Genomic DNA, 13,002 nt, shown 5'->3' with positions numbered 1-13,002 from the left:
ACAACTGGTGCTTAAGCTGTTGTGCCTGTGGCATTTAGGCCTTTAGACTGTGTCAGTTTGCTGTTGGAAATCATTTCCTTGTGGTCACTTGTTAAAGGTTGTCAACTTTCTTAGAGTAAGTGTTGTAAACATGTAACTTGGTACCATTGGAGAGGATTTTTTTGGTCCAGAATCAAAGGTTGTGAGTTTCAGAGAAGATTTTTCATGGATTCCCTTGCTCTTCTATTGGTGATATCCTCTTCTCCTGTGGATGACTTTTTCTGTCTCTTAATTAGGTGAGGTGGAACTGGAAGAGTATTACCCAGCATTTTTGGACATGGTAAGGAGTTTACTAGAGGGCAACATTGATCCCACACAGTATGAGGACACCCTTCGGGAGATGTTTACCATTCATGCCTACATCGGCTTCACTATGGATAAGCTAGTCCAGAACATCGTGCGGCAGGTGAGGGTTGGTCAAAGGGGGGAAGTGGCCCTTGGCAGCTCTATGCATGGGGGTGTCCCAGGGCATTCTTTCTCAGGTCAGTCTGACTCCCTGGCCTTCACCTAGTCAAGGTGACCTTTTGGGGGCCTTTCTGATCATGTGAGCCACAAGTTCAAAGGAGCATTTGGAGACTGATCAGTAAGTAGGAGTTAAGAGAAAGCAAAGTCCTAGGCTTGGTTCTTGATTTGAATGCTGTGAACCTCAGTCAAGTTATGTTGCTTCTTTCTGACCAATTTCACACATTGGCTAAATGACCATTTTCCCCATGGATACTGATCTATACACAGGCCATCTTTTTCTCTTTCCCTTGGCCAGTGTAAGATCTGAGTGCAATCTCTGATTTTTATAGTATACCTACATATTTTTTTTAACTTTGAAAAAAAATCTCTTTACAAGAGTATAACACTTGTGGGACTTTGTAAGGTAGCTATGTACTCAATTGTCCTTGCTCTGACTTAACAGCTTCATCACTTGGTGAGTGATGACATTTGTCTAAAAGTGGTGGAACTCTACCTCAACGAGAAGAAGCGAGGGGCGGCGGGAGGAAACTTGTCCTCGCGCTGTGTCCGTGCAGCCAAGGAGACAAGTTACCAGTGGAAGGCAGAGAGGTGCATGGCTGATGAGAACTGCTTCAAGGTGAGGAATCCATTTCAGAAAAGGCAGCATGAGCAGGGCCTGCACCATGGCCTCTGGTTCATGCAGGAGACTGCACTCCTTCCCTTGGGGATTTCAGGATCCCCAGAGAGCTGCTGAGGGAAGACTGGGAAGGGAGGACACATTGCAAGACCGGTATGGCACAGGAGCTGATCAAGGCCTGGTTCTGCTCCTTACAGGATGGGTAACTTGGGGTCCTATAGTAGCTGGTTAGTTTGTTTTTTTCTGGTCATTTTCTTTTTTTTGTTAAATAGGGAAAATAATATACTGTCTCAGAATTTTTGGAATCTCAGAATTTTTGGAATTAAATGTTTGAAGGCAGCTGAGTGGAAGAGTGAAGAAAAGAGTGGGCCAAATATAGCCTCAGATACTTACTAACTTAATAGCGATTTATAATCTAACACTCACAAATATGTGACTTTGGGAAAGTCACTTACCTTCTGTCAGCCTGTTTCCTCAGTTGTAAAAATTAGGGATAATGATATCACTTGCCTCCCTGGGTTGTTGTGAGACTCAGATGAGATAATATTGGTAAGGCTCTTTATCACTGGCACACAGTGAAGTCTACATGCATATTCTCTTGCCTCCAGTCCTCTCAAATGATTTAGGGGGTCAGAGCACTAATGATTGATTCATTCATTTAGCAGGTATTTATCAAGGGCTTACTGTATACAATGCATCTACAATGCTAGAGGTCAAGGATACAGAGAGAAAACATGGCAAAGTTCCTGCCCTTTGGCATCTTGGGTTGTGCCAGGAGTCTCTTACATTCCCATTTCAGTGTACTGTGCAATAGGCTAAAATGCCCCAGGAAACATTAAGCAGGGGCACAGCAAGAGATATTCTTTTAGCTGGCAAGATGCTCTCAGTGGGGAAAAGGGCACCTGAGTGGAGCCCTGGGGGATTCTGAAAGATCCCCTGGCTGGAGGAAGGACATTGAATGCTAGGGAGCCAGCCAGCAGGGATGCCTGATAGCAGGCTATGCTTTGGGAACATCACTTTACTCGTATATCTAGGGCATGTGCAAAAAATGACTTATCTGGAAATGTCTGATATAAAAATGAAAAGTCTCAAGACATTTAAAAAGAGTTAGCAGACACCCAGTGAAAGAACTCTGGGAAATGAGTGTGAACCACTACATAGCATTTCCAATCCCTCTATTTTTGTCCACCTGCATTTTGGATTTCCTTTACAAGTTAATTGAACATTATTTCAAAGTGCAATTGTCAATGCTGAAAAATTACCATTCATATATCTTGTAAATTAAAAAAACTATAATAAAAAAATAAAAAATAAAAAGAGTTAGCAGAAGGTAGTTATTGGTTCATGATTCTGGATGTCCATCCATGGAGTCTTGACTCTTCATGAGGTAGTGACTCCCATGCTGCTGTTTTGTTGAGAAGCCTCTTGTTTTGATGTGGGTTGGACCAAATGACCTCTAAACTCTGTTCCAGCTTTTACATTTTGTATTTCCAAACACTTTTGTGCCTCAGATTCCTAACTAGTCTCATAGTGTGAGAACCATGTGGGAAAAGCGTGAGATTGTGTAGCTCCCTGGGTCTGCTTAAGTATCTTCTTGCTCTTTGTCCTTTGGTAGTAAGGTGTGCTTGTATTATGCTCTTCTAGGTGATGTTTCTTCAGAGGAAAGGGCAGGTGATAATGACTATTGAGTTGCTGGACACAGAAGAGGCCCAGACAGAAGATCCTGTGGAAGTCCAGGTAAGGCCTCAGCTCTGCGGTCAGGTGAGGGCCATCTGGGGTAGGTGTGGCTGAGAGCCATGTGTGGGCAGCCCCTGGGAGCGTTTGGGCTGGCCAGAAGCCAGCGCCCTGGCTGTTCCAGTTGGCTCCTCATCTTGATGTGTGGGGACTGCTAGTTTCATTAGATTTGTCCTAAGGTAAGAGTGGGAAACTGCTGAAGTGCAGCTGGTTCCAGTTTGTTCAAAGATGCTTGGAGGTTTGTGGGGGCACTGGTGTGACGCCATTGCTGCTGCACTAGGACAGCCTGCTCACTTTCAGGGGAGAAGGGAGATAAATGGAAGCCCAAGTCCTCAGCTCATCTTTCTTTTTAATCACAAGTGTGGCTAATTGGTTCCTTAAAGATAGAACATTATTTGAATTGACTTTATGAGGCTAAAGGGTTAAAGCTAGAAGAAATTGTCACTTTTTTTTTCCTCACCTCTGACATTTATAAAAAACAATCCAAAATTAATGTATTTTTCCATTGTACAACTAAGCATGTTTTATTCTTCCAACAAATCTCATTTTAAAGCTATCTTCAGATCAGCAGAGTACATAATATAAATGCACTGTCAGCTCTGGTCAGACAGGGGAGATCTATTAACAGAGTACTTGTGCCACAACACCGGTTAGAAGATCATTAGTAAGCTCTGTTTGTCCTTGCTTATACTCCATATGTACTGGCTGCAATGTAATAGCAAAGCCTGAAATTTATACTTGTCTTCCCTTCTTCACTTAGCCAAAGAAAGATTGATAAACATTAGGTGGGTGGAAGAAACTGCTCCCTCTTCAGTGTTCTGGACAAGTTTAGTGAGGCCTTTGAATCTTTTAAAATTAATTTTGAATTTACTCATAGCACATAGAATGTGAAATAAATTGCCCCCCAAAATCTGAAAATATATACTTTCTGTATCTTAATTTATGCATTTAAAAATAAATTTTTTTAAAATACCTGTTTGCTTAGGGTTCCCTTCAAATCCATGTTTGTAAGCTTTGTTGACTTTTGTTTTTATTTTTATATCGTAGTCATTTCATATGTTTATATTTTGCTGATCCTATTTTACACCATTTGACTTACAGCCCCATTTCTTTTTATGGATTTTTGTGGCACCATTACATTAATATATCATGATTTATTTAGCTAATCTCTGATCATTGGATAGAGAGGTTGTTTGTTTTTTGCTGGATGTATTACACACAGTATAGATTACAGTATACAAATATTCAGACAGAGAGATATAATGTGGTTTAGGCTTTGTAATTCATCATGAAGAGAAGAGATAGAAGGAATCTTGAGAAACTCTTTTTTTATTTTAATAGCACTTAGCCAATTATATGGAGCAGTACGTGGGCACAGAGGGAGCATCGAATCCACCAAATGATGGCTTCCTTTTGAAACCTGTTTTTCTGCAAAGGTAAGACCAGAAACCAGTTTCTTCTGTCCCATTTTGAATCATCACAGGGTTTCCAGCTTAGCTGAGGTGGTTTTGTGACTATGGGAAATGAGAGATTTTCTTATGGGAGTCACCTGCTTAATATATTTACTATATAGAAGCCTAAGGATCTTAGTCCAAGATTACTGTGTGATGGGGTATCTACAATGTTAAAGTAATTCCAGCATTTATGAAAAGAAGGAAAGCATCCAGAAAAAGGGAGATTGTAGTCCCACCACTCTTTTCCTTGATCATATCACATGTGGTGGCTGCATAGTATTCCTTCTGGATTTTGTGAATTCCCCTCACCCTCCAGGTTAGGATGAAGTTAGTTTGCACCAATGATTAGGCAGACATCTCCTTGAGAGTGTTCAGTCTCCTTTTTGGATGAGAATGAGTCAGTTCTGAGTCTGGAGTGGATCACATTTAAAAGTTTCAGAGCAAGGTTTTTTCTCAGGGAAAAATTCAGGAGGCTGAGACAAGCAGAGAAAACATATTTAGGAGCAGAGATTGGGATTAGTGGATCACTATGGCAAGGTTTATGGGACATGCTGATGGCATGAACTATTGGGTTCCCAAAGTTCCTGGCTTTTATAGTGACTTTGTAATTTGCCCCACATGTAGTGACTGACTTCCCTAGTCAGTGCAGTGTTATTCTGGACCTACCATCCCCTTGCTGTATTCAGCTATGTCAGTAAAGTGATAGGCTCAAACAGGATCTTTTAGAGAAAACATCAACAAGCCAGAATTTTTATCAGGAAATATCAGAGGGAATTAACATAGACAGTGCTCAGTAGTCAGGCCAGAAGTTGGCAAGAGAGGAATCCTCCTTTGGGGGCTCTTTTCCCTCCCTTCAGGTCTCAGGTCCCCCTCTTGTAGTTTTTCCCCTCCTCTCTGGATCCTCACTGATTTGCTTGTTATAGAAATCTCAAGAAGTTCCGTCAGTGGCAAAGCAAGCAGGTCCGAGCTCTCCGCAGCGAGGTGAAGAGCTCCTGGAAGAGGCTTGTTGGCGTGGAGAGTGCCTGCAACGTTGACTGCCGTTTCAAGCTCACCACCCACAAGATGGTGTTCATCATGAACTCGGAGGATTACATGTACCGCCGAGGGACGCTCTGCCGGGCCCAGCAGGTACGGCCCCTCCCTCGATGCCCCCCTCCCTTTTGGCCTGGTGCTGTGCTCAGTGGGGGCTCCTGCCCCGGGTCCCTCTGACGGCCCTTGTTGTCCCCCTCAGGTCCAGCCTGTCGTCCTGTTGAAGCACCACCAGCAGTTTGAAGAGTGGCACAGCCGCTGGCTGGAGGACAATGTCACGTCTGAGGCTGCGGAGCTGGTCCAGGACTGGCTGATGGGTGAGGAGGATGAAGACATGGTGCCGTGCAAGACAACCTGTGAGACAGTGACCATTCACGGCCTCCCCGTGACTCGGTACCGGGTGCAGTACAGCCGCCGCCCTGCTTCTCCCTGACTGCTCCACAAAGGGAAGATGGGAGCTCTCCTGACACTTGGACTCTTGAAAAGAGTGATGGGAATGCAGTGTGTGTATTAATGATATTTATCATAATGGCATTTTACTCAAGATTGGTTATTATGTATTTTCATATGGAACATATTTGTCTCCTTACAGTATCACTCTGTGTTTTCATGACTGGATCTAAAATGATCAGACTGGAGATTTCTTTGGGATTCAGTTCTTCAGTCTGTTTCATCCAAAACTGACAGTAGGAGACATTGTACAGCTTTGAAGCTAATCTGGCCCACTGGGTGCCAGAAAAAGTAAGGTTGAATCAGTATCTTCTTCCAGTTGGGCCGGACTAGCCATGAGGCATCCATGGGGATTTCTGCTTTTCTTCTTCTAAACCACCTGGCAGACTGTATCCTGTGCCAAACCTGCATAGCTTCCCCAGTTGAGATCTCTGACTGGACAACACCCATCCCTGATCACTGAAGGGAAGGAGCAAAACTTAGGTTGTTGATAAACATATTTGCAGCTGTTGCTTCTATATTGGAGGCGCCATATCTCAAGAGAATGTCTTAAGAAGGGGCCTGTAATGCCTGAGCATTTAGAGACCTGGAACTTTGTGGAACACTCAACCTTGGAGATGGCCAAATTTGTTGATTGACTAAATGGTACTGGCCATGCTAAGCATTGTTTAGAGACCCTTAGGGTCACTGGATGAGAAATCCTTTCTGTGTAGCAGGATCTGCACTTGATCTATTTAGTGCCATCTCAGATGGACCCCCATTGTTTATTCCTCCGGGGATTGCAATCACAGAAGCATTGCCCAGAAAAGTCTCTGAAATCTTGGATTTGGCCCATTGGTTTTTTTAAAGCTCCATCTGGCACCCTCTAGTCCCCAGAGGCATTCTATCACTTGGAAAGTAGAGAAGTCTCTTTCAGTTAAACTGATTGACTATGGGATCAAGGATGAGCTATAGTTGAAACCTGTGGAGTCCCATTTGTTACTATCTTCCTGGACCAAGTGGCAGACGTCGGCTTTGGCCCTACAAGGTGAAAGGCCAGGCCTGTTGACCAACATGTTGCCATTAAGAGCTAAATTTAAAACTCTTGGAGAGGAGGAAAGTAGAAGTGCAAGGGGTGTGGAGCCTCTGCCCCTCCTCCACAATGTTGGGGAGGCTCTTCTGGGAATGCAGTCATATATAAGCAAAGCTAAAGAAATGTTTATTTATTATTTTGTGCTGTTATTTTATGGTTGTAACTTCTACAAAATCAGGATAAGAATCCTCCCTGAAGGACGGATATTGCATTTTACCTTCTGTGTCCGTTAGCTCTCATTCCGGGGCCAGGTGACAGTGATCTATGAGATACAACAACATGAGGTGAAGTCCCTGGTCTGCTCTAATCCTAGGCTTTCCTCTCTGCTCTGAGAAGAGTGCACTGATGGAGAAGGCTGGTCCTTGTGCATTGGCAGCAGGATTCCCAAGCCTGAGTATGGGAGGGTGGACTGCAGTGTGCTTGTTCAGACGAGGCCTATGTCTGGGCAGGCCCTGGGCTTGTAGTGAGTCATGAACAGAAAGTAATCAGCTGGTGCTGGTCGGCAGGGTGACGGGCACTTCTTGGTCAGCTCACAGACGCACCTCAGTCTGGTTCCTCGGTTCTCTGTGCTTCCTGTAGCAGGGATAGCCAATTGTGCCAAACTTTATTAGGATTTTCAAATACAGATAAGTGTTGGTTAGCGATCTTCTAGGTTGCGACTCTTGGCTTCAGATGCCTTTAATTCTAGGCCCCTAGCGCCATGGAGGCCGCTGCATCCACGCACACTGCCCGGTCTTCTGCCACTGTCTTTTTAAGTAAACTTCATATCTTTGGAGGCATCCTTCTTTTCTAAGAAACATATTTAAAATCCATACTCAAGATGTTCCCTCTGCCCCTCAATGGCCATTAGTCCTTTGGAACACCTGCTTTCAGGTGCTTCTCAGAAAGTCATGGCCACAGAATTGGGGAGGCCCAGGGTGTGGGCCCAAAGGCAGACGCGGCCTCCCGTGGCCTCCCATGGCCTCTATACCCGTCTCTGCTCGCATCTTTGCTTTGGGCCTTGTGCTTCCTTTCAGTTGTTTTGAATGTAGTTTCTTTTTATATTTATTTGCACATTAAAGTAAAAAAAAAAAATAAAACATGGATGAAAGGTCAGATGCTTTACCAGTTGTTTTTCATAAGTAAATGTAGTGCCAATGAAGCAGTTGTTGTGGAAGCTCATGCCCGGATCTGCTCCGGATGTCAGGCCAAGGCGGCCAGTGCACCTCAGCCAGGCGCTGCCCTGGGCGATGGACGCGTCAGCTGGGAGGGCCTGGGATTGGGAGCTAGGAGGCCTGGGCTGTCGTCTTAGCCCTTGTTTCTATGGAGACCTGTTTTCTAATTTGTAAAACTGATTGGTCGGACAAAGTGAACACTAGACTCCTTCAGCTTTGACGTTCTGTGTTCTAGCTTTCCTTTTCTGCTGTTCAGTGTTCTGAGGTCCTTTGGAACTCTGACAGATTCTACAGCCCCTTCCTAGACTTGTGTTCTGTCTGTTTTCTAAGTTTCCTAGTTCTAACATCCTGTGTCCTAAGAACTGTCTTTAGAGAAAAATATCAGGAGTCATTCTGAATCTAGAACCGTCTCATTTCAAGCCATTGTTACCGGAGAGGTAGTCTGATATTATTTTTTCAATGATATCTCATTGATTGTATTGAATGGAATCTATATAAATTTATATTTGTTCGTTTTGTGACACTTGTTCTCTTGTTGATTTTACTTTAATGACATCATCAGTACAATCCATCAATACAATCCAAACTACTTTGGCAATTTGATTTTTTGCGCATTTATTTTCAAGGCTACATATATGGCTTAGGGGTATGGCTTGACCTTTCTTGAGGTAAGGTCAAGACATCAGATGGGACAAGAAGTAATAGATTCAAACAACTCCCTCTTGGGATTGAAGAGTCTCTTACACAACCTGTAGCCTTTTCTTAATCATCGTCTGGCCACCTGTGCCAGCTTGGACCCTGTTAAACACCCCTTTTCCCTTGATATCTTTTCTCTCTATCCTCATGATACTTTCTCCTGACTGCTGCTTCTGAGGTTCCCTTGGTGTACCTCTTCTTTCTCTTCTTATTCTTTAACTGTGTCCCTCAGAGTTCTTCCTTTTTTCTTTTCTCTTTATACTGCTAGGTACTCTCATTCACTTAAACGATGACTTCTGTATCAGGTCACTCTTTAATCTCCCAACAGTCCCACAGGAATCATCCATCAGGAGCTCAATTAATCTCACCATGTCTAGAACTGGACTTATCTTCCTGTATAAAAGCCATGTTCCTCTTTTCCTGATTTTCCTATTTCTGATATGGGAGCCAACACCCTCTCATTCATATAAGCACCAAAAAGAACTCCATATGCAAGGATTTGCTGGGTCTGGCCGCCGCTTCCCTAGTTCTGACTCTTGTTAGTATCTGGACTGGATTATTGCAGTAGCCTCTTTTGCTTGCACTCTTCAGTCTTTGTCTTAAAGTATCTTTAATTAAAATTCTTTAAATAAATCTAACCTTAAAGATAAAATAGGTAATTATTAAAACTATAGCTTGTTAAAATCTACATAAATTGTATGTATACATATGTGTATATACATATATATATGTGTGTATATATATATATATGTTGCCTTTCTATTCATTTTCTAATCTGTGGACTTAAAATATCCTGTTGCTGTTATTTTTTTCTCCTGAATATGTTTTACCTTCCTAATGGGCAGACTAAATCATGTCTGTCTCTCTTCATATACCATCAATAGCTCCCCATTCCTTATAAGTCAGCCTTTGTACTCTAATAGTCTTCCTCCCTTTTTAGCCTTACCTCCCATGAATGGGGGCCTCTTTGCTCCAGCTGAACAGGAAAATTCCCTATCCTCTGAACATATCCTTCCTTATCCTTAGAATTCTCTCCCTGCTTGAAGTCCTACCTCTCTTCAAGACCTAGGTCAGATATTACCTCCAACAAGCCTGGCCTGATAAGAACCCAAGTGGAAAAGGTCAGTCTTTTCTCAGGGTCCCCACAGTACCATGCTTATGTCTCACCTTTTATTTTGTATTGGGGGTAAGAGTTCTTCCCTTCCTAGACTCTGAGCTTCACGAGGAGCTGTTGTCTCATATCCCTGCTGCCTCCTCAGCCTCCTGCATAGGCAGTTAATGAATAGTTGTTGATCAATACAACTCACAGTAACTAAAAAGTAATCTGTAAAAAAAAAAAAAAAAAAAAAAAAGTAAAAAAGAGATCTGGATGCTGTAGGAGCCAGGTTATGAGAGAGAGATGGATGCTAGAAGAGCCAGGTAATGAGAGAGAGATGGATGCTACAAGAGCCAGGTAATGAGAGAGAAATGGATGTTAAAGGGGCCAGATAATGAGAGATAAGGGATGCTAGAGCCAGGTAATGAGAGATGGATGGATGCTGGAGGAGCCAGGTAATGAGAGAGAAATGGATGCTAGAGGAGTCAGGGAATGAGAGATACAGATGATAGAGAATCCAGGTAGTGAGAGAGATACAGATGCTGTAGGAGTCAGGTTATGAGAGATCTGAATGCTAGAGAAGCCAGGGTATGAGAGAGAGATGGATGCTAGAAGAGCCGGATATTGAGAGATACAGATGCTATAGAAGATCTAGATGCTAGAGGAGCCAGGTAATGAGATCTAGATGCTAGAGGAGCCAGAAATAAAGTAAAGCTCTGAGGTAATTAGGAGGATTGTAGAGGTGGTCTCTATCCCTCAGAGAAGAGAAGTGACACTCCATCTTAGGTCAGATTCCTCGGACTCGGATCCGGAGCCCTGGCACTCCCCCACGCCCTCCCTGTTTTTGAAGGTCTTGGAAGACAGGGGTATGCTGGCAGATGGCTTACAACTTCTCCAGGGTCAAAGTTAGCTCGTCCAGCCTGTACCTGAACAAGAATCTCTTATTCTACCTCTTCTGCAAATGGTCATCTACCTTTAACATCTTCCAGTGAGAGGCAGGCAGCTCATTCCACTTTTGGGCAGCTCCAATTGTTAACAAGTTTATCTGACAATTAGTTAAGCCTAAATTTGGCTCTTTGCGATTCATCTGTGGGCCACTAGGTGGTGTGGGGGGTAAAGTGCTGGGCTTGGAATGGGGACCACTCTTCCTGAATTAGGATCTGTGTGACTTTGGGCGAGGCGCCTCAGCTGCTCAAATGTGGTTTGGAGAAGGAAAAGTCAAACCACTCCAGTGTCTTTGCCAAGAAGACCCCAGATACGGAGCAGCAGCGTTGATGTTGATGTATAGTTCTACAGTTTCCATTCTATCCAGAACAGGTAGAACATGGGTGACCCTGGAGTCCGATGGCCATGTAGGCTCCATAAAAAATACAGAGAAAGGCAGCTGGCCCTGCCCAGGAGAGCGCTCTGGCTGGACCAGCAAGCAAGGAGCCAGGCTTGGGTTGTCAGACACATCTGTAGTCCTTGATGTGGAGATGACCATCAGGAAAGGGCCCATGCCGGCCATAGTTTGGGCATTGCCAAATTTGTTGATTGAACAAACTGTACAGGCTATGTCAAGCATTTGTTAGGGAAATAAATTGGGGTTTATGCAGTGCTACATACACTGGCTCAGCCCCGGTCCTCATTGCCAGGCAAATGTCAGATTGTGCAAGCAGTCACTATGTTCACAGTGGGGTCCCGCTGCCCTTGCTGACTTGATTGGTGTTCAAACCTGGGGTCTGCTTGCAGGAGAGTTTTCTTTTTATTGAAACAGATTGAGTGATAAGCCTTCCACTCCAGGGAGACAGACAGTCTGCGTACACTCCATGGGCAAAGAAGTTTTCATCTTTGTGATCTGATACGGAAGCTCAACTGTCTAGGAGAGCACAAGGACTATGAAGATTCCCCTTAAAACTTAGCAAAACAAGGTGCCCCCTCTAGGCTCTTGTCCTAGGGTGATACAAGGACCTCACAGGATCCCTTCTCCTTTCATCTTAAAAAAAAGGACATAGCCTCCTCCCCATCCAAGTACTTGCACGCCACATCTTGCACCTTTACTACACTCTGGCTTTGTCTACTTGCAAAATGCAATCCCCATGTGTTCACGTCTTAGGGTACAGTCTAACTTGCCCACTGACTGTCCACATGAAGGACACATCTTAAAACTGGCTCCAAGTGATCTAAGTCTATCCCTCATTCCTTGAATACCAGATGCTAGGTTAGGCAGCTGCTGCCAGGAGTGGTAGATTGCTGAACTCAGCCCACCTAAGTAGTGTTGGCAGGGAAGGATGATGGGGACATTATTAAAGCATTGGTGAATCTCTTCAGTCAGTGAGGAATTATGAATATGTCATGAAGTGTCAACTTTGAAAGGATTGAATCATTATTTCATGGTGTACGTATGTTTAAATATCAGTTCTCATATCTGTCTTGATGGTTCCCACTCCGATCTGTGGACTGGCCAAAACCAGCATGTTGATGGAAGAGACCACCAGTTGTCAATAGGTACTCTATTGGAAAGAATATCAGACTTCTCCATTTCAGTGAATTTAATTGTATTACAGATGGGTATCTGGATTATTCAAAGTTGTGTCACCTAATTTACTAGTCCATGATGGATACATCAACCACAGAAACCAACTAGAGAGAATAATCCTAAATTTTATGTGACCATTTCTTTGGCAGTCTCCTCTAATGACAATCCATCATTACTATTGGCTTAGGATCAGTTTTAATCCCAGTAAGATGCCCTTAGGATCACCAAACGCCCCGTAAGTCCATCAACTTCATATTTAACTATCATAACTTGAATTATAGTTGAAAAAGCAAAGCCTGAAAAATGGAGCAAACCCTGGGAAAATGTGATAATTGCTAATCCAGCTTTAGCAGTATTTAGATACTATTTCATTTATTATATAAAAAGAAAATTCATGTCCTCAATAATAAAATGCTTAAGATTGAAATTTATTCAACATTCCAGGCCTAAGAAAAAAAATTCTCTGGAATTTTATAATATTTATAAATAATATAAAATTGATTTCCTAATTTCCAAATTAATTCAATAGGACTATTGTATTCTAATATGACTATTCAAATATATGCTCATAGCTTAGCACATTGGCTGGGACTTGATAGAATTGCTTGCTGATTCATTCTATTTTTATCCTCTTTCACTTCAATGCAACTCCACAGAGATTTTGTGAAGCTTTTTTCCT

The 13,002-nt window shown here is 43.1% G+C and overlaps 1 protein-coding gene across 1 annotated transcript in view; it reads left to right on the top strand.

The window, feature by feature from the left end:
* The window catches only part of SIN3B (SIN3 transcription regulator family member B), a 61,090-nt gene extending 53,152 nt beyond the window's left edge, over positions 1 to 7,938 (top strand). The window contains exons 14-19 of the mRNA XM_074305797.1: positions 276 to 445; positions 947 to 1,120; positions 2,765 to 2,857; positions 4,196 to 4,290; positions 5,232 to 5,436; positions 5,540 to 7,938. Of these exons, the coding sequence (XP_074161898.1) occupies positions 276 to 445; positions 947 to 1,120; positions 2,765 to 2,857; positions 4,196 to 4,290; positions 5,232 to 5,436; positions 5,540 to 5,770 (968 nt within the window). The 3' untranslated portion in view covers positions 5,771 to 7,938. The remainder of the gene's footprint in view (positions 1 to 275; positions 446 to 946; positions 1,121 to 2,764; positions 2,858 to 4,195; positions 4,291 to 5,231; positions 5,437 to 5,539) is intronic.
* Positions 7,939 to 13,002: the final 5,064 nt, after the last annotated feature.

The sequence above is a fragment of the Sminthopsis crassicaudata genome, chromosome 1 (assembly GCF_048593235.1).
Source record: "Sminthopsis crassicaudata isolate SCR6 chromosome 1, ASM4859323v1, whole genome shotgun sequence".
Lineage (NCBI taxonomy): Eukaryota > Metazoa > Chordata > Mammalia > Dasyuromorphia > Dasyuridae > Sminthopsis > Sminthopsis crassicaudata.
The sequence above is the reverse complement of the archived record's forward strand: the minus strand, read 5'-3'. Positions and strand labels throughout refer to the sequence as shown.